The following is a 25716-nucleotide window of genomic DNA, read 5'->3' as shown; positions in this document are numbered from 1 at the left end:
GACTGGTGAGTTAGAGCAAAGCAGCAGTAAATATTAATAATAGTGAGAAGGTTAACACAGATTAGACAAGCAAATCAAACCCATCCAGATAGAGCCTAAAAAGGTAGCTGGTGAGTTACGTGCAGAATTCCTAAGCACAGATTGACATATGTAAACTCCACTGTACTACTAATTTACGTTCCTGCACTGGGCAAGATCTACATGCAGGTATATTTTCAGAAACAGTCACTAACTTCAGCTGCTTTCTTACCTGATGGCTAAAAAACCTGGGATGCCTGGGAATGATTCACAAAGTCATAAAATCCAGGCAAATCTCACTGCTTTCACTTCGTGATGGTGAGGCAACTCTCTCGCAAGTTAGCAAATAGTCTGACCTACTATGCTCCATGAAAATCACTTGCTTGAATGTAGAGTGATTGGCTCTGCAGAGAAAACACATTCTTGTGGAGACGCTGAGTAGCAAGGAAGCATCACAGATGGTAGGATGTGGTTTTAAACCAGTTCTAAAAGAGTATACTGTGTTCAAACATCTTAGCGTATGCACTCCTCCTCCTGGTCAAAACAAACTGCTAGTGCTAGTAGAAGGTTTCTCATCTGTCTGGACTCTTGATCAAGATATGCAAGTTGTAAAGCACAACAGGATCATCACAATCTAACCTCTAGATCTTGTATTTCCAAACCATTTCTAACCACGGTGCTGCTTTTTTGAGAAGGAAGACATCTGGAGGACGTGGTCTATCAGCCTGCTATCTTAAACATAGCACTACTACAGATTTCAGTAATGGGAGTTGTGAAAAATAAATCCTGTTCCAAATACTGAATGTGTGCCTCCTTAAAGAATTAAAAATGCATGACTTCTTATAGCCCTGAGAACTGGTCAAGTGTTAAGCTCATCTGAATCAATATTATCAGCAGACAGTGACAAGGTAATGGCACCATCACTCTGCAAACCCTCGTGCTTAAGCTAGCATCACTAGACCTCCTCATATGCAACATCCAGCGTCCCGTTCCTTACACACTTGTAAGCAAGCATACAGCTTGGAACAAGACACTGCTCCCTCCCTGACACCAAAGAACAGCTTGTGGAATTTATGATGTGCAAAATCAACCATCCTGCACTATACGTACTCCATCTGTGTGCTGTAAATGATCTGTACAGTACCATATAATACGTATGGTATTGTACTTCATTTTTCAGAACAGAGACCATGCCACCTGCTGCTGCAACAACTACATCAGACTCAAAACCCCTCTATTTTTCCCCACAAATTCACGGCTTTTTATGAAAGCCTGCCAGTATACTCAAAACAAAATGTAATGTTGAATTTTCAAAAGTTAATGGAAGCACATGACATACACGCACACACTTTTTATTAAGCGTCAGAATGTGAAGTTTATGTCAACACAAACATCTTAACTATGAGTGTGAATTTTAATTAACAAACAATTAATAATTATCTAATTACAGTATTCCCTGCCTCCACAAATACAGCTGTCATAAGGAAATTCAACATTAAGGTGAGTTGGCATAAGGCACTTGAATAAACGGTCCCGAGCCAAAAAAGAAGCTAAAGGTAGATGGGTGCATGAGCAGAACGTGTGTGATGCCCCATGTGAGGGGCCAGCACCTGAAAACCATTAAGCACGAGCCCATCAGAACCAAGATGTAAGTGCTGAGAGCAAAAGCTGCCCTGCTCAGGACTGCACAAGGCACGTCTCATTAACTTCAGAGGGCCTTTCTCTCACACAGCAATATAAAACCAAAGTCTAAAGAGCCCTGCTACATGATCATGCCTTCTTCCAGAGGCCCTCCCTCCTCATCCACATTTAGATCCCAGCTGGCTTTACTGCCACGAACAGGATACGCATACGGTTGTTCTACAGTTTTATAAGATTTCTCCACAAGCTTTACAGCATAAAGACAAACTTAAACAAGTGGGGTTACAGAGTTTTAAGTAGACAGAATTTATGAAGAATTTTCAAGAAATCTTGTGGTGTGTCCTTAAACTGCTGGCTTTCAGCCAAATATGTGCATAATCCACAAACTGAATTTGCCAGTAATACCTGTGCTCTTTTACAAAATCACTCTACCACATAAACCAAAACCATGCCATTCCATTTTTTTAGATATATTAATACTGAGCTTAATTGAAAGTCATTAAAGCCATTAACAGCATTAATATTAATGCCACAGTTTAAATTACCCTGTCAAACTGGTTAATTGAGTTGGTTTTGTGTATTTTTTTCCCTGCTAAGCAATGGCAGCACTACTTTCCAGTAACAGTCTCTGTACCAGGCCATGAAACATTCTTAAGTATCCAATGTATTACAAGTGGCTTGCATAGACGTGCTACAGTTTGGGACTTTATCTCACACAGCCATCGCTGTCGTTCCAGTGAACATCATTTCTCCGTTGTATTCCTTTAGACTTGGAGCAGAAACACAGTTCAAAAGGCTAAACTTCTGTCATCACATTAATTTGGAGCAGGAGAAAGAGAAAGGATTTTCCAGTTGCTGCTTGCACCTCTCACTGTCTGTGTGCCAGCTCTTTCACTTAATTGCACCTCCTTCCATTTGATACAGAATCATAAAACATACATTATACTGGATATATGAAATCAGAACACATATTCAGTTGGGGAAAAGGAACCTGGGGAAAAGAAAAGGCATGTCCTGGCAACTAGTGAAGCAGGCATAATGGCTGGCGTGGGTTGATAAACTGAACTGAAATTGCTATTGACTAACCCAATCTTTTTTTCTCTTTCTGAGCTTTTAATAATCCATACCAAGTAGATAATGAGAACTCTGTAGGTATAATAGAGCCGTATTTTAGTACAACATTTGACAAGGCACTGCAAAGAAAAATCATTAGGACATTGGAGATACTGTTCCAAGGTAAAAATACAAGAGCATATAAACTGGCTCAGAAACAGAGATGCTGGAGGTAATTGTTGATGATTCTTTAATCTGGAGCCAGGTACCAACGAGGCCACTTAAGATCCTGGGGTTAGAAACAGACCATCACAAAACAGACAATAAAAAAAAAGTACAGCAGATGACCTTGAGAAGAAGTTATTTCATAAAGGTAGGCACCAGAAACACAAGAAAGCATATAACAGATATGAAAAGTAGCATTGGGATAGTCTCTGATACTCGTCAAAAAAGAGACTACTTTTAAATATACTTATACGTTTATAAATAAAATACACTATGCAAAGACTAATGATACAAAAATACAAGTATATACAAATAAACTCCTGGTTAGAACTGTTCACCCTCACAGTAAGAAAAAAATCCCTAAAAAAACCCCAAACCACCATGCCTTTCTCTACCTGAACCTCAACTCAACTTCTTGCATTCTCAGGTCAAACTTGATGCATCTTTTATGCTGTTTTCTTCCCTTCCCAAGTTAGGTATCCAGTTACAAAAGAATGCACACGAGAGGAAGCTAGGCATGAAGTAGCCTGGGATATTTTATATATGTTGTCACCGCATTTATTTGATAGTTCATTGTTTCTCTATGTCCACAAGTTCCCACGTTCAACAACTAAGCACGTGCCAGCCAAACAAGATGATCACTTCATGTTGTCTTATTTCTGCTTCTGGAGCAACATCCCCTTTTCCCCTCTGACCAGCTGCATACCAATCTGCAGGATTTACAAGCTGACTTCAGCACTGCACATGTCAGAGGACATACTGAAGACTGGAGCAGAAAATGAATGTCCCTCTCTTCTTCCAGAGCAGACTGCAATTTTTGTCAAAGTGCTCCGGCAAAATCAGTACATGTGAATTGAGAATTCACAGATGGACAGATCTAGCTGTAAGATCAAGATCATCTGAACAGAAAAGACTGGAACAGCCTGAAACTGCAGTGAATTTGTTCTCAGATAGTTTATTCCCTGATTTTTCTAAACATGTTCACTACACAAGTATGTACCTGAAACATAATCAGGCCAAATTCAAGAGAAGGATAATACTGCCTTAACGATGCCCCTTCAAATGAGCCTCGAAGACACAATAATGCTTCAGAGCAAATTCACCAGATCACTTAGTTTTTTACTTTCCACCCTGACAGATTGGTATGCATTGTTATCTACTCAATATAAGGTACTAAGAAGACAATATGATATGTCTCCAACAAAATTCCCTCTAAGCCATTTTGTTCAGCACTACCAAATTCCTTGTTCTACATCATCAGCATTTTTTCAATGGTTTAAATGAAATGCATCAGTTTAAGGAAGGAGATTGATCTATAGTTCATAGTAATTCTATATATAGCCAATTGCTTTGCAAGCAGTGCTTTACAGGAGTGTCCTCAGTTTATAGCACTGGTTCTTCAAAACCCTTACTAACTGCTGTGCCTTCTACATCCACGACCTTTTTGTTATAGTTGAATCACTCCAATCTATTGCAGTGGTAAACAGTGAATGACTCTGGAACTCTGGATCCTGGTTCAGGGAAGTTATTGCAGAAAGGGACCTGGTAATATGATGCCCAGTCCTTCCGGGCCTCATCTGGTCTTTGTGAGGTTTACATACTCAGGATCTGAAACAAGGTTCAGATACTTCATTATGTCTTCTAGGAGAGTGTCAGGTATAAAGCCATTATCCTCAGGCTCATACATTTGGAAAACCCTTCTAGCTTGTTCTGAAGGGCCTTTAGGAGCATCAAGGGCCATATCCTTGGCAAAAAATACTGTGAGGTATGCTTCATTGCCAAGCATCCAGACGGGGAACTTTGGAGATTTCAAATAGGAGCCAACCTTACAATATCTCAGAGATTCCATCAATATCAAAAAAACTACTGTTGCCTGTTCATGTATTCCAGAAAATTTCATTCAAGGTTACTCAAATACCCTCCTGTGTCTGCAAGTGTGCAAGCCCATCAACATTACGCATTACGCCAGTTCAGTTCAGGATCAGCCCAGTTGCAGAGTCAAAGGATTTGTAGTACAGTTGCTCTGTTAACTTTCCTACACACCGGAGGTCATACTTGCCATCTGCGGTGGGGTCAAGTGATGGATCGGCAAGACACTGATTTATACGGGCTAAGGTAACGGAAGACAAAGAAATATCAGTCTGTTTACCCCCTTATTATTCCAGTAAAGAACAAACAAACAAAAAAAGGAGAATGTGATGGTGCTTTGGGTATCTGACTGCCTTCCACCCAAGAAATAAATTCTTCCTCTTCTTTCTTAGCCCCTCTTTACTATTAGGTAACAGTGACTTTTGATACTGACATCTGATAGAGCAGTTGCACTTCATCTGTGAGTCACAGGACAAGGGGTAACAGTCTCAAGTTGAAAGAGGGTAGATTTAGATTATATATTAGAAAGAATTCTTCACTGTGAGGGCGGTGAGGCACTGGGACAGGCTGCCCAGAGAAGCTGTGGGTGCCCCATCCCTGGAGGTGCTCAAGGCCAGGCTGGATGGGGCTTTGGGCAGCCTGGTCTGGTGGGAGGTGTCCCTGCCCATGGCAGGCGGGTGGAACCAGGTGGTCCTTAAGGTCCCTTCCAACACAAACCATTCCATGATTCTATGATCTATGCTTCTGAAGAATACTAAAATCTGCAGGTTCACTGCAAATTTCATATTCATCATCTTCATGTTACTTCCTTCTATACTTGGATGCAATCTGACAAAAACATCATACTTGTCACTGCAAACTCTTGCCAACTGGAATCATGCACAATGTGCTACACAAGTAAGTTTACAAACACTGATTAGGAGAGGCAGACACACACAGCAGCAAGAGGTCCAAGTGCTGAGGCACGGACTTAATCTCTTGCTGATTTTAGTGACTGAGGTGTGTGCGGGTGTGATGCAACAACACATTACTTTCCCTTGATTTTTATTTAATGTTTAATCCTGTTGCTCATATTTTGTACAGATAATTCTCCAACTGTCAGTCTGTTAACAATGCTTGGCAAGCATGTTGTGTGCATTCAAGGGGGAGGGTTGGAGCTATCTCACAGGACAGGGATTTGTTTTACCCAGCACGTACGCTCTACTTGGCCTTCTTAAGTAGACTATGAACGGATCCCACTCTCCTACCACAATATCAGATGTTAAAGTGCAAGATAACAAATACTTGCAAAAACAGAACAGAACTTCCTGAAAGAGGCATCATTTTTTGTAAAGATCACAGCAAGGTCACCATGGGGACAGCATGAAGCTTCTAGAGAACAGTTGAAGGTCTCACCAGCTCCTTTGGAGCAAGCAGACGTCTGAAACAAGCATACTTTGAGGAAGTTTCTTTTGGAGCCGATGCCAGGTGCAGGAGCCCGAGGCTTGTTCCTCCTCTGACGCCTCAGTTACACCAAAAGAACTGTCCATGGGGCCATGCAGTGAACTGGATCAGGAAACTAGATCAATTTATAACCTGGATGGCTTCTCAGAGCAGTTTAACCACACGGCCTCACAAAATGACTTTCCTTGAAGAATTGAAGTGGATGGAGAAATAGTGCAGGTGGAAGAAGCAACTGGTGTTGGTAAGGGAAGAACGAGTTTCTAAAGCTGGCTTTGCTACTTACTCCAGCAGATCATGACACTATACCCTACAGGAACAGGTAACCTAACACTACTGAGTTGCCATATATTTATTTTGTCGTCGTATGAATGAGAAGCACAATATTACTTCCAGTAACTACAGTAAGAACATAAACAAGGACTCCTAATTTAAAGCTCCTGGCAATATTTGACTACAAAAGGAATGAGCTGTGGCACAGGTGGTAGCTTGTGCTGGTCCACAAACAGCATCAGTGAATAATTTCTGTGCTACAAGAAATACTATCCCTGCTGGCCTCAGTTCTGTTCATTTTCTAAACATTTTTTCTGTTTCTCTCAGCTGCTGACAGTGTCTGATGGTTTCCACAGGTAACACAGTGCCTGGCACCTATGAGAAAGGTGCTGTATTCTGCCAGAGAAGTGAGAGTAACCACAGTGACAAGTAGGATGGAAAAGAGAAAGGAAAAAAAGAGAAGGAAAAGAGTTCCCTCAGCCTGAACTTCTTTAGTAGTACTCATCACCCACAACAAATGCTGTAAAATACATGAAGTTACACAGATTTAGAATACATACATATATATACATATATATATATATAGAGAGAGAGAGAGAGAGAGAGACTAGATTTAGGCTAAACTGCTAAATGCATCACCATAAATTCTGGCATATAATTCTGCAAAAATAGTATCAAATTTTGAGAATTTAGCCAACATTTGTTTCTATTACAGCTCATTTTTTTTTCTTCCCACTTTACAGAAGATGGGGAACAGAAATACCATGTGCAGGACGTACAAACAAGCACCGTAAGATTCAGGAAGAAAATTAAATGATTTAGTGTTAACACTAAATAAACTAACAAACAAAAGTAGAGCCCCTTTGAGGTGAGCACCAAAGCAAATGAAATAGCTCTGTCATCCTTGCTTGAGATTTCCATATATCCTCTTCTGAGAAGTAAAATACTACTGGGCCCTACAGTGGGGAAAAGGGGAGCAACTGTGATCAGATTGGAAAGCTTCCACTGGTCAGGAATATCATTTACTTCTGCTTTCAGGAACCACTGCACCTACAGATCAGAAACTGCATCCCCAGCTTTTGTTCTGCCACAAGGCAAACTCTACCATTTTCAACACACGCTCTAGCACTAGCTAAAGCCACCACATTCCTCTGGCACAAAGTGCTTTGCATTCCTAAGAAAGTGAAGTAAAATCACTACGGAAGGATTTCTACTGCTAGTAATGGCAGCCCAATCCAGGGGATATGCTTAAAATTTCCATAGGCTGACAGAAGGTGAAGGGAGTTGCTTTTTAAATGAACCACGTAAGAGCTTTTGGTATAACAGGTCTCCCTGCTGCTCTATTCATAGTTGTTCCAGATGTTACGAGAACTGCAGCTCAGAGTTGTCACAGATGAATTAGCATCAACACATACGAGTCCAGAACAAAGGCCTGAAAAATATCAGGTAGTTCAGCACAGCCAAATTTCAGCTCTGTAATGCTTTTTGCTATGACAAGTTACCCCAGTGCTGCCAAGCCACAAGATGATGAACTAGTCTGGCTTCTGTTGGGACACGTATTATCCATCCACATGGATCTTCTTGGCATGTTTCAAGTGTTATGCTCATCAACAGTTTTCTTTGGTTGATTCATTTTTTTCTCCTCTGTAGGGTACTATATGGATGCACATGCTCCCACAGACAGTAATTTCAGAAGAACTGGCATGTTCTGTACCAGGGCTGCTGTCGGACTCCTCACATTAACCTTGCTTCACCAACTCAAGCCAGTTCTCCACACAACACAAACAACTGAAGTGGAACTTTCACTTGCGTTTTTTCTGTCTGAAGAGTCTAAAAATACCTGCCTGGTATGTGTTCAGTTGGCCATGGGCAATGCTGTATCCCTCATCTAAAATGACTAAAGAGGCTCCTCAAGGAAAGGTGACCAATATTTTGGGATGCAAACAGAAAAGATGAAAAGAGACAGCACTTTACTAAAAGGCAGATTTTAGAAAAGTATCAGTAGCTTTGCATGTCACCTGTTTTTCTCGGGTGTATCTTTCTACCATCTTCATACGTACAATTCAAGATTCATTTTATTACTCCAAATTATACTTTTATGTTTAATACACTTTGGTACATTTCAACTAATGTGTAAATGAAATTAACTTCAACTTGAAGCTCAATTTTTGCAGAAATGTCACCAATATTGACAGTTATCTGTCCTTGTTTGTTTATACAGGAAAAATATTCTCTCAACTGTTTCATTTGGAGCAGAAAAAAAGACATGATAACTGCGAATATTCAAACAATCAAAAAATCCAATCTTTAAGGATAGAATATAATGCCATTTCCTAATAAGAAATGCCTTAACCAAGTAAACACTTGCTACTGATTCTCTGCGTGAGTACATGATATTCTCCATACAAGCAGTGCAGATCCACCTCTAGGCAAGGTTTTCCAGTCCTTTTGTACGATTTGCAGTTTCTTGAAGGCTCCATTTTCCAAAGAAAGTGGGAAAACCAGGGGAAAGCAATTTTGCTTGCTGTGAAGTCAAATATTTGCATGTTCTTTTAGACACCAAATGGTCTTCATCTTTCCACTTCCTCATCTTTCCACTTTGCTATGTTGAGTTTGATCAAGAGATTACATTTATGTCAAAAAAAATCTACTAGCTCTTCACTATAGCACACATCACAGTGTAAATATTATGTCAAATATCAGCACATGTACCTCTATAGTTGCAATTTTCACAATGTACCATGAAAATGTTAGCAAACTATAATAATCAATTGCAGGAAATAATCTCCTTTTAAAAAGTTTAAAGCAGCAACTAGTAAACCGGCCCCAAACACACACTGCAAAATAAATTTTAATGCATCTTAAAATGCTTTTTTCAGTTTTTCACCTGTAATATATAACTAACTGGTGTGAACATCCCTCAGCATTTCTGTATTTCCATGATAGACAACAAGAACTACCAAGTCCTCTACATAAACTCTCCAGCAGAATGAATGGTAAGAGATTAATGACTTCTATTACGCAATCTGTAATGCTTTTTTGTGTGTGTGTTACACACTGTATAGGTTGAGTAATTAATGACGCACATAAACATTTTATTTCCCATTAACTTAAGCTAAAATTAGCATCATCAGCTGTAAATGACAAACAGTTAACACTGAGATCATTTGATCATTTCATTTGATTATTCATTTGAACTCAATGTACTTTTTTGTTTTTTTGTTTGTTTGTTTTAAACATTATTCCTAACACACTTTTAAGGCCAGAAAGTAAATTAATTTCACTTTCAGCTGTGGAACACTGAACAACCACAAGAAATATTTTGCTATCTCCCTGATGTCAGACATTAGAAGAAGGAAACAATCCTTTATCAACCAAGTCAAACGATTTTGTCAGTGGAGAAGTTCAAATACTGTTGACAATACACAAAGCTTTTGTGCTTTCAAAATATGTCATTTCAGTTTCTAGAGATTCTTGGGGACAAAAAGCTTACTTAAGTGATTTGTAGGAGCAGTTACGGATACTACCTCAGTCTTCAAGCAGTGTTGCGAGCTGAAAGAGTGCTCCCCCCCTTTTTTTCTTTCAAGGAGTTTTCCACTTCCTTGTCTTTTCTCAGTCCTGTCCTACTGTCTTTCCCTGCCAGCTTGCCATGCTGGTCTAACGTCCATCTCCTACAAACTTCTCAGAAGTTCATCAAAGCTCTCAGAGGACATTAGAGCTCCTACAGGGCGAGAGCCATCCTCTGTTCTTTATCTGCAAAGCAATGGCAAAGCTTTTTCCTAGAAATCCAAACTGCCAGATGGAACCACCTTGTTGGGATCTTTTGGATTACAAGTCTTTTTCAGGGTCTCACTCTGAACATGGCCTTCACTGGATTTTTGCAACTAAATGCACTGACATTGACATATCAAGAAAATGCAGTTTACACAGATATGAATAAGACTTCCTAAGGGAAGTGGCCTTTTTTTTTTTTTTTTTTTAAGCAAGCAAACAAACAAAATACCTTGTATGACCCTTGATTACCTTACAGGAACATCAAGGCAAGGAAGCTTAATTTGAAGTATGAATCTAAAGCCACAATTCTCGTTTCAGATGTGTAATTTAGGACAATTTTTGGACATTACAAATACAAAGTATATTCTTTTATCTTTGAATTTACTTTTTGTTTAAGGGTTATTTTTTTCAGCCTTTGATCTGTAACAAAAATAAGGGTGAGCCAGTAGGTACATTTCCCAGTATTATTATGTAAAGATCTTTGATTCATTCTTCTTCTGACTCACAGAATTAATGCAGGAGGAGGAGTTTTTGAAAAACAGAACAAGCAGTCACCTCTTCATCTCTGTCTCCCCCTCCTTCTGCAGATACTTTTGACTACATTGTTTCAAAAAAAAAAAAAAAAAAGCCCGAATTTTTTTTTTTGCTAAGGCACCAGATAATCATTAGAGATAGGTTTATAACGGTTTTGGTCTCAGCACGTGAAAGCACATTACACCCATGGCTGAACAATGCAAATTCAAGACTGCCCTTAAGTATCAAGGAAATTACCATCTGTGCTGGTCAAAGTTGTTCTCCCATCCTTTTTTACAATTAAGGAACTAAAAATGCAGCCCGAGTATCTGTGGAAGAGAACCATTGAGAACTAGTCTAAGAAGAATGAGAATTGCTTGTCCTTATTAATACCCACACAGACAACTATTTACATTCTGCAGAGGAAGAAAAAAAAAGAAAGAAAAAGGAAATCACTGAACAAATTTCAAAAGGCCTTCTTATTCTGTATCAGAGAAGCTGTTATGGTGGTGTCCTAAAATTCAGAGAAGCCAATTTTGTCTTCCAGAGCTAAATAATGTATAGCATTTCTCCATGCTTTTAGCTCCATCTCCAAGGTACAAAAAGCAAGTCAAGAACTAAATACTCAAAGCAGAGACAAAACCTCCTTCTCAAAGTCTGTGAGTGTTAGGGCAGACAAAACCAAAACAAAACAAAAAAAAACAATCATGTTCCATTAGTGCAATCAAACACAAGGTAAGAAAAGAAAGCACAAACCCCCTTGGCTGTCATTGTTACTTACACAAAAACAAAACCCAACAGTCTCCGGCTTACAGACAGGAGCACAATCTCACCCAGAGGCCACCAAATGCTAATGTCCAGTGCTCAGGTGAAATCGGCTGGGACTTTCTCTGGAGCCTTCCCTGTCCTTCCAAACCTCCTTCTGGAAACTCAGGGAGGCCCACAGGACTGAATGCACGGACTGAAATACTCATTCATAAGAGCCGATTTTGCGATGGGTGTAGTAGGTGAGCCAGCTGAATTTTCATCTGCCGACTGAGATGTTCCTGATGACCAGGAGGTACCTCTGCAGAACAGAGATGAGCTTGCCCTTGCAGATTCACCCAGCGGTTTGAGGCAGCCTCGCACACCCTGCCTGCCAGCACTGCACCCTCTGCTTACTGCCGTGTTCTACCTACGCTCTCTAGAAGGTCAGGTAGCAAAAGTAAGTCAAAACGATAGTTAAAGTTAACAAGGAAGAGATCCCTCTAGGGAAGAAAACACGCATGGTAAAAGTAACGTTGGATGGCATAGTGAATACATATGTTTTTATTTTATGTCATGAAAACTATGACAAGTCGTAGTTAAGTAAGTGAAACATTCTTTGGTAGTCTAAAACCATTTACCTACTGACAGTACCAACTCCCTAAGTTAATGTACATTTTACCACCCTTCCTCTCTCAAATGCTGGACAAACCTAAACCTGATACCAACGATGCTCAGGTTACATAACTGTGAAATAACTTATGACTATTTTAAAAATAATTCAGAACCACCATCAGAACTTTTAAAGGTAAATAACAACAAGCAAGCAAAAATATTGAGACTTTTGATGAGGCAGAATTCAAAGCACAGCTGTGGACATTTCACCTCCTAGTATTTAACTACCTGGAAAATCTAAGCATGCGTTTCCTCTAAGACCTAATAGTTAATCTCGAACCTCAAACTACATAAATAATTGTATTCCATCCTGAAATGGTGTAAAGGGTTCTAGTATTTCTCACTCAGCTATATTATTTCCATTAATACAACTCTCTGTTTTGCTGTGTTTGCTGTATAGAAAGAATTTACTACATACTGGACAGAGCAAGCCTTTCTATGCACCTACTTTTTAAATACTATAGCTTTTAGTGCAAGGAAGCCTGATAAAGTATAAACAATTAGTTAAGAAAGGATGCCAAAAAGTTCTCTGCTGTGCACATTGCTACACTGGATTTTTCCAATAAATAATAACTTTAGACTTCCACCAAAGATCAAGACATTCAAACACAAGTGATCTTTTTGCAGAAGTCTGCAAACAGCGAGGGAAACCAACCTGTTTTCTGTTTGGATGCTGCTGTCCAAATGCAGATTCCTGAACTGCTCTTGTCAGGATTTCAGCCTGTCAGACAGTGTGCACACACACATCTACATATATCTTGCCTGGCAAGCTCAGTGCTGATGAGCTCCAAAGGAAGCCTCATTTAACCATCATTGATGCAAAAGACCAAGGAAAACAAGAGAACAAAAAATAACATAACCATGCAGAAGATTTACACCCATCCTCAGAACTGGCATTAGGTCTCCTTGTTATATAAAAAGTTTTAATTAAGAGACTTAGGCTTATAATTCCTTTCCTTGGTTCAAAAAGTAAAAAACAAAAACCACCACCATAAAAAAAAAAAGAAAGCTTCATTTGGTGGCAACTTACAACTTCTCTCCAATATTGTTCCACCAATACCAGGGTTTAAGTAACTTTCTAGCAAGCACAACTTCATCAAGGGTTGCCTACATACAAATTTCCAAGTGCAGCCTATAGTGGTAGGAGTCCAGTTATTTCCCAGATACCTTTCTCCTCCATTCCAGCAATTTCTTGTTAGGCTATACAGTGAGGAACAATACACAGCGTAAGTCTGATAGCCTCCTATGCAAAACCCAGCTAAAACATCAAAGGGCACTTTGTAACCGCTGTAGTATTTTATTGTGTCACAGTCCAGGAACTAAACACACTTTACAAGACCCAACTTGCCAAGTCATACGGAGGCCCACATGCCAGAGGAAGTCTGGGTATCAGACCAGTACAGAGACCCTTTAACCCAGAATGAAAACAATGACAACAGTTTAAGAGACTGGAGATTTCTGGCATAAGGAATATTGCGTGCCTTTCTGTCATCATAAAAATAGGTTGTGGAGGGGGGAGCGTAATTTAGAGCTCATTCCATTAGGAAAGGAGGGATAGCTGGCCTGCAGATCATGGCAGCCTTTCAGGCAGGGGGTCTCCACATACACAGATTTCTCTACAATACGTGGACTTCATATGTACATCACCCTTGACCGTATACTAATTTTCAAGAGACAATTGGATGATGATGATAAGGGGTTGCGACGCGTAACGTGTTGCAGGCCTGGTCTCAAGCACACCATTTATCAGAGTATACCATCTCCTGTGTCTAGTCAAGTGAGATTACACCACTGTTTGTTAAGTATGTACGAGGATAACCAGTGTCACAACACACTCTGTTCTGGCAATGAGATTCTTAGACAGCAAGCTGTGTACCCACGTTCCTCTCAAGGAACAAGGATCTCTTTATGATAAGGCTCTAGATTAGTTCCATATGATAAAGGCATTTCACAACAGAGAACAGCAAGACACACAAAGGCTTGTTTCAAAGCACACCAACATTTTCCCACTGTCAGCTAGGCTTTAGCAAACAATTCTACGATTTCTATAATGCTCTTGTATACATGGCCTGATTTTTCGGTGTTTCTCTGTGAAGCCAGGAGTTGGGCTTGATGTTCCTTACGGGTCCCTTCCAACTCAGAATATTCCGTGATTCTGTAGCTCTGAAGTCAGCACATGACAGACACAAAGGACAGGATCCACTTACACCCTCAACACCCTGGCCACGAAAGCCCCTGTATCTGGCCCAACCTCACGCTGTCCACTTAAGGACCACTTAAGGTCCTTCCATTCTACTGAGAGGTGAAGGACTTTCCAAGCTCCACCACATGCAAGGACTATAAGGGGCTTTCCTTTCTCCTCCTAGCACATGTCACTGGCCACCAAGCTCCCCATCCCTGCATGGGACACCCAAAGCAGAGCTCTGTAAGCCACAAGCCCACAGCACCTGAGCGGGCGGCGGAGCCACACGCAGTTCTGTGATCCTGTCAATCACAGAACCACAGACTGGTTTGGGTTGGAAGGGACCTTAAAGACCACCTGGTTCCAACGCCCGGCCATGGGCAGGGACACCTCCCACCAGACCAGGCTGCCCAAAGCCCCATCCAGCCTGGCCTTGAGCACCTCCAGGGATGGGGCACCCACAGCTTCTCTGGGCAGCCTGTTCACCTGCCTCACCGCCCTCACAGCACAGAATTTCCTCCTGATATATAACCCAAATCTGCCCCCTTTCAGTTTAAAGCCGTTAGAGGCCGCCAGGGCTCCCGAAGCTGCCGCCCTGCCGGCCGTTAACGGCCAGCGCCGGGACAACCGGCGACAGCGGCGGGGGGAAGCAAGGACGGGGGCGGACACAGGCGCCCGGCCGCCCCCCGACCTCCCCGTCCTCCCCCCGCACCTGCCCGCCCCGCGGAGGAGGAGGAAGAGGAGGGGGAGAAAGAGGAGGAGCGGCGAGGCTCGCTCACCTGCAGGGGGAAGGTGGCCGCCTTGTTGCCCACGTAGCCGCGGACGACGTGGCTCTGGATGGAGAGCACCCGGCACTCGCGCTCCGGCTCCATTGCTGCTGCTGCTGCTGCTGCTGCTGCTGCTGCCGCCACTGCTACCACTGCTGCCACTGCTACCAGTGCTACCACTGCTGCCGCTGCTGCGCCTCCCGCCCGCGCCGGGCCGAGGTGGCGGCGCCGGGGGAGGCAGCGGCAGGAGCCGGAGCAGGAGCAGGAGGCGGAGCGCGGCCGTCACGCGCTCGCCCGCCCCCCTCCCTTGCCGTCCCCCCCTCTCCCCCGGCGGCCGCGCTGTGGCGGAGGCGCGGCCGTCAGGCGATCGGCGCGGCCACCTAAGGGCCGCCTCCTGCAGCACTGCTGACAGAGCGGCGGCGGGTTGCCGCCCGCCCCCTTTCCTGTCACGCAGGGCCGCCCGGTGTCGCCTCACGCTTGCCGCACGCTGCCCGTGGGCACCTCGACGCCCCACGCGTGTTGTCCGCACCCCTGGGTGCGTGAGCGAGGGGAGGGTGGTGTCCGCCATTCCGCACACCTGCCCCACGCTGTCCGCCATTTGGTGTTGGCGCCCCGCCATGCCTGCCCCGCAGTCGACGCCCCACTAGTGAGCTGTGAAGGCGAGGGCAGCCCACACGTCCCACTTGCCCTACAGCTCCTCAGGCATCCCAAAAGTGCTGTGAAACTGCTGACACCACAGGTTGACCCCACACGCAACACACCCTCATGGCACGCTTGCCCAAGCTGTAGGCGCTCTGACAGACCACAGCGCTTGCAGTCAGTATTTGAAGTGAATGCGATTGTGTGTTATTGATACAAACAGACAAAAAATCTTTCGGAGTGCTGCCAAAGAGTAAAAGAAGATGTGTTGGCTGGCAAGTGCCACAATACATCAAAGCTCTGCAGAGATAGGGCTTGATAACGTGTTTGGGAACTTCATCTTCCTTTGACCATTTGTCATTACTGACTGATACGGGTTCAGTCAAAGATCACAGCAAGAAATCATGCCTGATGTCTCTTGTTCTTCTTAGCCTTAAAATGACTCTGGAAATGGCATGATTATTTGTCAGCAATATGAAATAATATTCTCCTCATCATAGGCAATTTGGTGGAAAATGAGGGAACATAGTGTTCTCTTTTGTCACTCCAGTTGCCGAACTTAGAGCTTGTTCTAGGCTGGCCTTACCACTTAACAGATTCTACTTTAGTTTGCAGTACCTTATGCAGTGTTTGACGACAGGATATGAAAGCTCTAAAAACAAACAAACAAACAAACAAAAAATCTTTTCTTCGTGCTGGCTACCACTCACACTTGGATGAATAAACTGTCAGATGAATATTTGAGATATTAATCTTAAAGGGGCTGAATTTAGCACAAAGAAAGAGAAAGTGCATTGTTTCTAAAGCTTTAGTTAGTGTTACAGCGGAACTTAGATTCCAGTAGAGTTAAGGCTGAGACTTACATTTCCATCATCTATAAATTTAGGTGTTTTCTAATTTCAGAAATTAGCGCATCTCCTTGGAGTATAAGGTCAGAACAATGATTCAAGTTGGGGATGATCTGTGCCATGTATGCTCATGATACAGCAGTCTGGGAAAACGTAACAAAACAGCATTTCACGAGGAGGTTGTCTCAGGGATACAGATCTGTGTGGCAGGTCAAGGGCATACAGTGGGATGTGATCTTCCTGAGTTTCTGGTCACCCATCTTCATTTTCCACCTCCAGGCTCCTTGCCTGCCTTCCTCCACTCAGTCACATCCCATATCCCTCATTCTGCAGTGTCCCAAGCCTTATTATTCTCCTCTCATCATTTTAGTATTCCTAGAGCCAACACTGCTTTCCAGTTCTGTTAACCTCTTTCACATTTTCTTCCTTTTTTTTTTTTTTTTTTTTTTTGTGATAGACTTTCTTCTAATTTTTCATTGACTTGAGCTATTCTGACCTCCCCGATAACTCTGCCATCTCTCACCAGCAGCTCTGCCATGTCTTCTTTCTTCCTATATTTTCCAAGTCCATGTCCTTGGCTATCTAGCCCTGTTTCCACTTTTAACCTATCATCATTTTTTCTCTGCTTCCTGTCCTGCCTCAAATTCTTTGTCCCGTTCCCACTTGTCCTCTCACCACACACACTTACGCATGCCTCTCTTCGTGATGCATGTTCAGAGAACACAGCCTGCTTTGCAATACATGCCTGAAGCTTTACACACTGCCATCAGTTAACATGAAACCTACTTGTTCATTCAGCAACTTGTTCATTCAGCCTGAAGTGTAAACACTGTTTTTTTATTTCATAGCAATTGCTGCCTGTGTCCTACGCTTTTCAAGTGAGTGGCTATTGCTTCATATATTTGGAACAGACGGCATATGTGCCTTCGTTTTGCTGTTGTTAAAGCCTCCACAAACGCAACACAACAAATGCTGAAATGTTCTTATCCTGTGTTTTTTCATAGCTCTTGGAACACTGAAGAGTAACCTATCTTCTGCCTTCCTCTAGCTTGGAGGGCAATTGTTGGAATATAGATATTGTCCATTTTTTTCAGCTTTTCCTCCCTTCCCCAGCAATGGGGCATAATACTCTGCTCTGACTGTGCAAGCATACAATACATACGGACTGTCATACATTCCTTTGGGGCATGACTGAAACTATCTTGTGGGTTCCACTGTATTGTCAGGGGAAACTGGGCCGCTGTAAAAACAGTTGTGCACTGACATTACTGGTTTGTCTCTGTACTTTTTGTGCCTGCCCCGACTCTATCTTTCCCTTCGTGATAGTGATATACCGCTCAAAGATGCCAGGAAGTGTTCTGGCACTTACAGCTGTTCGTTCTAAAAACTGCCCAAGCGCATCTGACATTCTCACTGGAGCACGTTCCTCCCCCAAGAAGGAAAGCACGCCTCATGCGTTTAGTAAGGCCTGTCTTTAGGTTTTGTACAGCAGCTACTCCTGCAGCTACTCGGCCACGTAGTCAAAGCAAGGAGTATGCTCAGGGAAGTCTCACGTAGCAGAGAACAGCTGATACTAGACGCTTGTGTACGTGGGTGAAGGAACTCCAGTGTGGCAATGCTGAGGCCCTTGGTAGGAAGGCAGTGAGCATGCAAAGGCAGAGCTTTCTGCCTTCCTCTGCAGCTGCTGGCAGTGAAAGTGTATTTGTTGGAGGGGAGCACATGCTGTTTCTACAAGCAAATGGAGAAACCCGTTCTCTGCAGGATTACTGCATTCTTCTTAATATTCTGAAAGGAGTCTGAAAGACTCCTAACAGTCTTTATGCTTACCCCAGAGGAATATCTGAAGCCTCCCCTTATGCTCTAAGCTGTAAGTGTATATGTAATGCATTAAGCAGTGGAACTTGCATGCACCACCAGGCAAGTTAGCAAGGGAGAGACTCAACAGCATGTGAATATCAAGCACTCAGTTTTTCAAAAGATGGGGGAACTTATATGCCTGTTTGCTAAAAGAAAGTTATCACAAGCAAGACAAAGACCACAAATCAGTTCTCTTTGTCCAGAAAACAGTTCATGCAAGTGTGAGCACCCTGTTTCTGAGCAGTGGTTTTCTGCAGATTTTGCCCTGCTTAGCCTGAGAAGGAGGCCCCTTCCTCAGGAAAATGAGTGTGTGTCACAGGAGACAGTAAAGCGAGGCCTCAAGTCCATAGTCATTGTGCATTCTGTCATGCTATCCTCAAACCTGTTCTGTTTGGAAAAAAAAAAAAAAATAATAACTCCCAGGTACTCCTCCAAATCTGGGGGTTAATAGGACTATTCAAAGAGCAAATAACCATTCAATATGTGACAAGGGGTTTCATTAGAAGAAAAAGAAAAAAAAGTCCAGGTTAGATCAAATGTAGGCAAATAGAGAAGATATCCTAGGCTACTACAGATACTGCTGTGGTACTGCTGAGATGGCACCTTCTCAAGCTCCTGACCTTGTCACTGGATTTTGCATGGCATTTTATGCATGGAGATTTACTGTTTGTTGTTTTTTGCATGTTTGCTTGTTTTAGGGTAACCCATCCCCTCAAACCAGTTCTGCTTGGTCCGAGCAGAATATTGTCCAGAAATAATGAATTTTGAGTTAGATGATGATCTTAATTTGATCAAGAGAGAGGACAGTCCAGAAGATAATGGTTTATCAAGAAATGGCAATGTTCCACAAATGTTCCTTTTTCTTTTTTATAGTCTCCTTCCACAACTCTCCTCTTTCTCACATCTCCCTGCTTGTCTGCTTTGCCTGTCCATGCATGAAAAAGCAGAACACCTTGTGGCAGACCTAGGGCAATACACATGACAATTGGCCAGCCAGCAGTGAAAGAAGTTACACATCTTTACCTACCCTCGTGGGCAGGCAGGACAAACACCTGTGTGGGCCATTTGTTGCACAGACTGCTGCCCTCTGATGTTTGTCTTGCTGTCCTCTGGAATTTCAGCTGTCAGTGCATGAAGAAATTGTGAGATTACAGTGAATAACCAGTTTAACATGAGTCAACAATATCAGTATTGCAGTGAAGGTAATCACCTTTTGGACTGCATAAACAAAAATATAGTCTGCAAGACTAGTCTGCAAGTAATCCTTGCCGCATATTCAGCATGGTTAGGGTCTGATGGAGTGCTGTCAATTTTTATGTCCATAAAGGAGGGCTTACCTCCACTATGCAGAGGATTATGAAAAGCACAGGAAGAGATTACTTTGGAAGACTGTTGAATTTTATTATTCAATTTTTTTGCGTTTCATAACTAGTGAAAGAAATACCTCTTGAATGTTGGTAGCTATATTTAATTTTGTCTTGGAATGGGGGACAGACTATGTCAGCTACCAACGTCTCCTGCAGTCCAGATTTTCTACATAAGCACGGTAGAAAAGATACGGGACTGCCAAGAATAAGCACTCAGCCTGATAAGAGATGCATAGGGAGAGGGGTCTTAAATTAGAATTTGTAAATTATATATGGATTCTCCAAATCATAGGCCTTATCAGAAGACAAGAGGTTGAGATTATATAAAAATCAGATCAGTAGCTTTTCCTTTTCTCAACAAGTCTTCAAGGCAGCAGAACTGGACCAGCACAGAGTATAACAGTGCGCTCCCTGATCAGAAGGCCACCTGTATTTGATATTGATTTTTGCTGCTCAGTTGAACGTTTGCTAAGTCAGATTGCAAAGTACCAGTTTATGACTGGAACAGTAATAACAAAGTATTAGCAGCTTTTGCCTTAGGAGGGGACTGCCATTCTTGTTTCAGACCAAATTTTCACTTGGCCTGTATTAAAATTATTAACTTTGCCAGGAATTGTCAATAATGGCAGAAAAGGAGCCATTTTTGCAGCAAAAGAAAGTAAATTATTAAAAATTGATCCTGCCATCAAGCTTATTCTGCAGGGGAGAATTAGAAAGGCCATGCCAAAGCATTTCACAGGCAAGTGAGGCTGCTGCCTGTGGGACAAAAAGAGCACCGGCGCCGCTTTGCAGAAACCTCGCATGAACTTGAACTGCAAACTAGCAGGGCTGACGTGCTTTCAGCTTTGGTGAAAAAACAGCCCACAGAAAAAATGTTGGACTTAAATCCATATCGACTGCATTAGTGATTAGCACACAGAGAATAGCACTCACAGCACTCATTTCATCAGAATTGAGGGAAACAGTCCTGAGAGTGGGCAGTTAATGATGAAAGTAGTACATACAATTCTGTACTCCAGATCCAGTCATGGAAACTACTCTCTTACTGCCTTTGTAATTTTGCAGAATGAGGACCTAAATAATCCCTCCCACACCCCAGAGTAGTCTAGCCTTGTAGCAATTAAAAAAAAAAAAAGTCATTTTTTATATTAAGAGAGGACAGTATCAGAAGAGCAAGAATGGATTATCGATTCTCATACACCTTTGATTCAGCTCTGTTTTTTATCACAGACTTGCAGAAACTCCCTATATCCTGAGCATTTTCACAAAAATATCTTCCCAGTGGAGCCTGAGGGAGATCATGAAATGTATCAGCCTCCAGCTGTCAGGCCCAGTCTGTCAATCCTCACATGAACTGTTTTATGGAAGTGAAAGGAATAACACACCAGGGGCCAGGTGTCAAGATGAGAGATGGGCCAGCAGTAACAAAGTTCTTAAAATGCTTGAATACAAGTTGAACACTGTTTAGCACTGTATAGTATAGGACTCTTGATCCTCAACATCATCTCCTTCACGAGGACAATACTCCTGTTAAAAACAATGCAAGACCACTTTGTTGTGAAATTCTCAGCTGAAACACTCACTGTATTGGTACAAATCCCAGTAACTGGACATAAATATTTCCACTGCTGCTGTTGTCTACGTTTTGTTTCCAGTGTCCACTTAACTCCATGGTTTGAGTTAATGAAAGGGAAGCAGAAGGCCTCTGTTGGTTTGCTAAGGGAGCTACAGCGCTGAGGGTCAGCTTGCATTTTTTTCCTGGATGCTCATGCTTACACCTTCAGGATCCATTCCCAGTGTGCTTAGTATCTACTACCTGATGTTGGGGAAAAATAACTCATATTATTAGGTGTTTAACCCTGGTTACCCCTTTTTATTGCTTTTGTAATCATTCGCCAGTGTTAGAGGTAGCAGAATAAGCGCACATACCTCTTCGCCAGCAGCTGTAATATTTCCAGCAGCAGACCTAAACCCTGCTCTGGCAAGCAGCAAGGTGGGAGACACAAGCAGCTATGGTGCGATACAGTACAATGTGTGGCCACGATAATGGCACTAGAGAAATGCATGTGCTGTTTTCATTTTGCTTTTCTTTCCTTTTTAAGGTACATGGGGAGAAAGAGGGGAGGAAAAGGTGTTACTTCATTGCATTGAATGGTTTGATTTCACAGAGATTTCAGTATCTGATTTTTAACATTTGACCTTGAAAATTGTTCGGTGTAGATTTTGGATGAGAGATGCCACGCTACAAGAATGTGTTTTGTAAAGCCTGGTAACAGCTGGAAAAGAACGAGGCCTTTCCTGCACGTAGGAATAAACCTTGCAGTCACGAACTGCCTCTCTCAGCAGTTTGTGCCGTGTGTGTGTCTTGCGTCAGATGCTGTCGTCGTGCAGCCATGAGTCACTTGCTTCAGACCCCACTGCTCCGGGAGAGCAGCTTGGCATCGCCGTGCTGCTTATTCCCCGGGGAAATGTGCACACGGAGCAGTGGGAAGTCAGGCCACTGCTGCGCTCCCAGCAGAACAGATTTGCATTCGAGTTCAAGCTGCAGGGAGTACATGGTATGTTGACTAATGCTGCCTCTGTTTCTAGTCCTGTTACCTGGGTAATGGCAATTTCACTTTGTTCTTTTCCTTCAGCGGTTACAAAGAGATTTTCTACTTTAAATTAACCTTTAAAAGTCTGAATGAAATTCAGTAAGGTTGCAACCAAACTGCTTAGTTTTTCCAGCTAGCATCAGCTCACTAGCAAGATAGTGATAATAGTCAAATGAATACAAAATAAATAAATAAAAAGTAAAAGGAATAAAATCAAAACCTAAGACTACAGGCCATTGTTGGAACAATGCAGTTGTGTGCAAGCCACAGAATGTGGATTTAAGTTTCTGCAAAGGGAGAGCCAGAAAACACATCATCATTTTCAACTCATTTCAGACTCTTGCCTAAGTGAAAACAGGATGCTTCATACAAAGATTATGCATTTTGAGGGCCTTTAATCCTCTTAAAGTTGGTATTTTAGGATGGGAGGAGAAAAGACAGAACCTTTTATGTAAAAATTACCACCACCACATACTGAAAAACATCCAGCAAGATACTAGTAGCTTTCATAGCAAAGTTTTTTTTTCCCTGTGACAACCTGCATTAAATACACTAAACTAATACAGAAAAGATTGAAGATTGCATGAGAAAAACTGTAAGTTGCCATCGGGTTCTGAGAGATTCATGAGCTGCCTATCATCAGCAGCAAGGCTCCGTGGCAAACTAGGATCATTGTCCATAGCCGGTTAGAAATAATCAGCAAAAATTATATGCAAGCCCAAAACATGGCAAGAGTCAACTGCAAATTCCTGTGCCTGGCATTTGTATTGTTTCCCTTAGTACTGTGCTCTATTGACTTAGATTAAAAATTCATCTATTCCACCCAAGGAGCTCGTTCACTGTGCTCTGAAGTATGTGTATGTAGGGAGCGATAGGGTACTTTCTACTCTTGGCAGGCAGCAGTGGTGGAGTTCAAGCCCTCAGTGGCCAATTTTGCAGCCTGTCAACATCAAACAGCATTTTCTTCCCTTTTCCATAAAGAAAAAGAGCGTATTTCTAAGGAAGAAACACTGGGTGCTCTCTCCTTTCTGTCAGTCCACTTGGAGACAGTGCAGACCTCATGAATGATTCCTGTTCTTCCTCTCAAAGGCATTAATGACAGGGCGAGACTTGAGGGCTTTCTTTCCAGAAACAAAATTACTCTGTGGCAATACTCTGCAGAGACGAGTACGCATATTGGATTATAAAAGCGTTTACAATTTCAGCCTTCATTTTACTGCAAATATCTCCCAGATGTTTACCATAGTGTTAAAGCCAATGAAAACGTGGCTCCAGCATGGAATGAGATCTGCTCCCTACATTAAGAGACTGTGGGATTCATTTCCCTGCAGAGCTGAAGTCTTGGCACTTCCACGCTTTTCAACAGATCTGGATCAAAGAGGTAGGATTTAATCAGGGATTCTCTCCACATACACAATGGTTTGTGAAGAGCAAAATTACCTCAATGAGAGCTATTTTGGGATCATATCCTTCTCTGAGCAGGATCACAGAACGGTCAAGATTGGAGTCCAACCAAACCTTGATCAAACTAATGCTTTCAACTACAGAAAGAAATGCTAAGGAATTGAATGCCTTGGAATCTTAGTGGACTTAACAAAAAAAGGAAGACTTCTCCCTTAAGATCTTGAACTCCAGTTTCAGTCTTTTTCCCTTCTAATGTATTTTTTTTCTGACTTTGTGTGCATATTTTTATGTTGAGCTTTGCATTCACTATCTGGTTAGCCCTGTGAGTCTCCCTTGAAGGTCAACCAGAAGAAGAAACAGCAACTAACTTCAGCAACAAATATTGCAGAAATGCTAACAGGAGAGACTTTCCAAGACTGAAGAACTTGTACATAGTAAAAAAAAAAAAAAAAATACAGTGAGCAAAATCCAAAACCTCCCAGGGCTTTATTTTTATTCTGCAAGACAAACATCTGAAGGAGAAATGTAAACAAGGCACAGCTTAGCCTAGGGACTGTTACAGCACGTTACATGTTCTGTGTGAAAGTGTAAAATGCCCACAGCGAAGACATGGGAGGCTTTTTGTTGTCGTTGTTTAGAGCAACTCTGACATTGGCTACTATATGCTGGTGTTGAATCCAAAACACTGTGTGGTAATTCAGAAAAACAGCATACAATTCTAAAGGAATGATGTCACCATTAAATGTTCTTCTCGGTTTAACTCTCCACAAGGAATCCACGCACAATTGATTTGTAGGAAAGATTTTAAGCCTGTTCTCATCTCCAGGAATAAACATTCAAGACTTCTTACGTAGGAAGGACTGACGAATCACACCACTGAAATACAAAAATGCTAAGGGAGTCGAGCCAGTATCAGAAAGGCAATATGGAGGTGTTAGAAACTGAAGTCTACCTCTCAGAAATAACATAAGCAGCACTACAGACCAGGGTCTGCTGCATGCTTTTCAAAGTCAATTTTTGTAAAATAATTTAACTTCCAAAATGAAATTAACTTAAACAGGGTTCTAAAACAGGTTTTGAAGGTTTCTTAAACTTTTTTTTTTAAACAAGTTCTCCCACAGGAAGGGTTGTTCCTATTGTTCTAGTTCTATTACAGACTATATTAATCTTCAAAGAGTCACTGTATTTCTCCTCGACTTGCATGGTGAGGATCAAATGTAAGATACACTTGTGTTTAAAAATCAGGGAAATCTGTTTGCAATTATATTTTAGTTTTACTAGTGCCACTACTGTGGATCAGTCACTTTTCTTTGAATAATTTTTTGGCATTTCTGAAAATTCTGTGCCTCTCAAGAATACACAGCATTATTTCTTTGTATTGATCCTGCTCAAGTGCAGGACCTATCAGTTCCCAAAATGGAGACATAAAATACTGTGTAGGATTCTAGGTGTATGTAACACGTACTTCACTCTACTGCTTTTAATATGGAAACAGCTTTTAGGGCGCCCATCTCTTACCTACTTTGGTACCTGCACTATTATACTTTTGAAGTACATGTTGTGCCATATTATTGCTTCTGTTACCAATCTTAATTGTCAAGGACTGATAGTGTTTGAGCTACTTTGCTTCTTTTCAGCAGTCATTCAGCTGCTGCTATCTTCTCTATGGTGCAATCCCAAAGGTCAGTAGCTCAAGGTATATGAACAGGTGTATCCTATCACAGCCCTATGTTACTTCTGACAGTCTTCTTCATCACTTCTGGTTACTTCATACAGTATACAGTCATAACAAGAGAGAAAGCAGTGTGAACACAAGAAGAACTTTGTGCTTTC

The 25716-nt window shown here is 42.0% G+C and overlaps 1 protein-coding gene and 1 pseudogene across 1 annotated transcript in view; both read right to left on the bottom strand.

Annotated features, from left to right (window-relative positions):
* The window catches only part of PDXK (pyridoxal kinase), a 52511-nt gene extending 36944 nt beyond the window's left edge, over positions 1-15567 (bottom strand). Inside the window, exon 1 of the mRNA XM_040545436.1 lies at positions 15187-15567. Within this exon, the coding sequence (XP_040401370.1) occupies positions 15187-15279 (93 nt within the window). The 5' untranslated portion in view covers positions 15280-15567. The remainder of the gene's footprint in view (positions 1-15186) is intronic.
* LOC121064153 lies at positions 3279-5323 on the bottom strand (annotated as a pseudogene).
* Positions 15568-25716: the final 10149 nt, after the last annotated feature.

This window comes from Cygnus olor, chromosome 1 (genome assembly GCF_009769625.2).
Source record: "Cygnus olor isolate bCygOlo1 chromosome 1, bCygOlo1.pri.v2, whole genome shotgun sequence".
NCBI lineage: Eukaryota > Metazoa > Chordata > Aves > Anseriformes > Anatidae > Cygnus > Cygnus olor.
The sequence above is the reverse complement of the archived record's forward strand: the minus strand, read 5'-3'. Positions and strand labels throughout refer to the sequence as shown.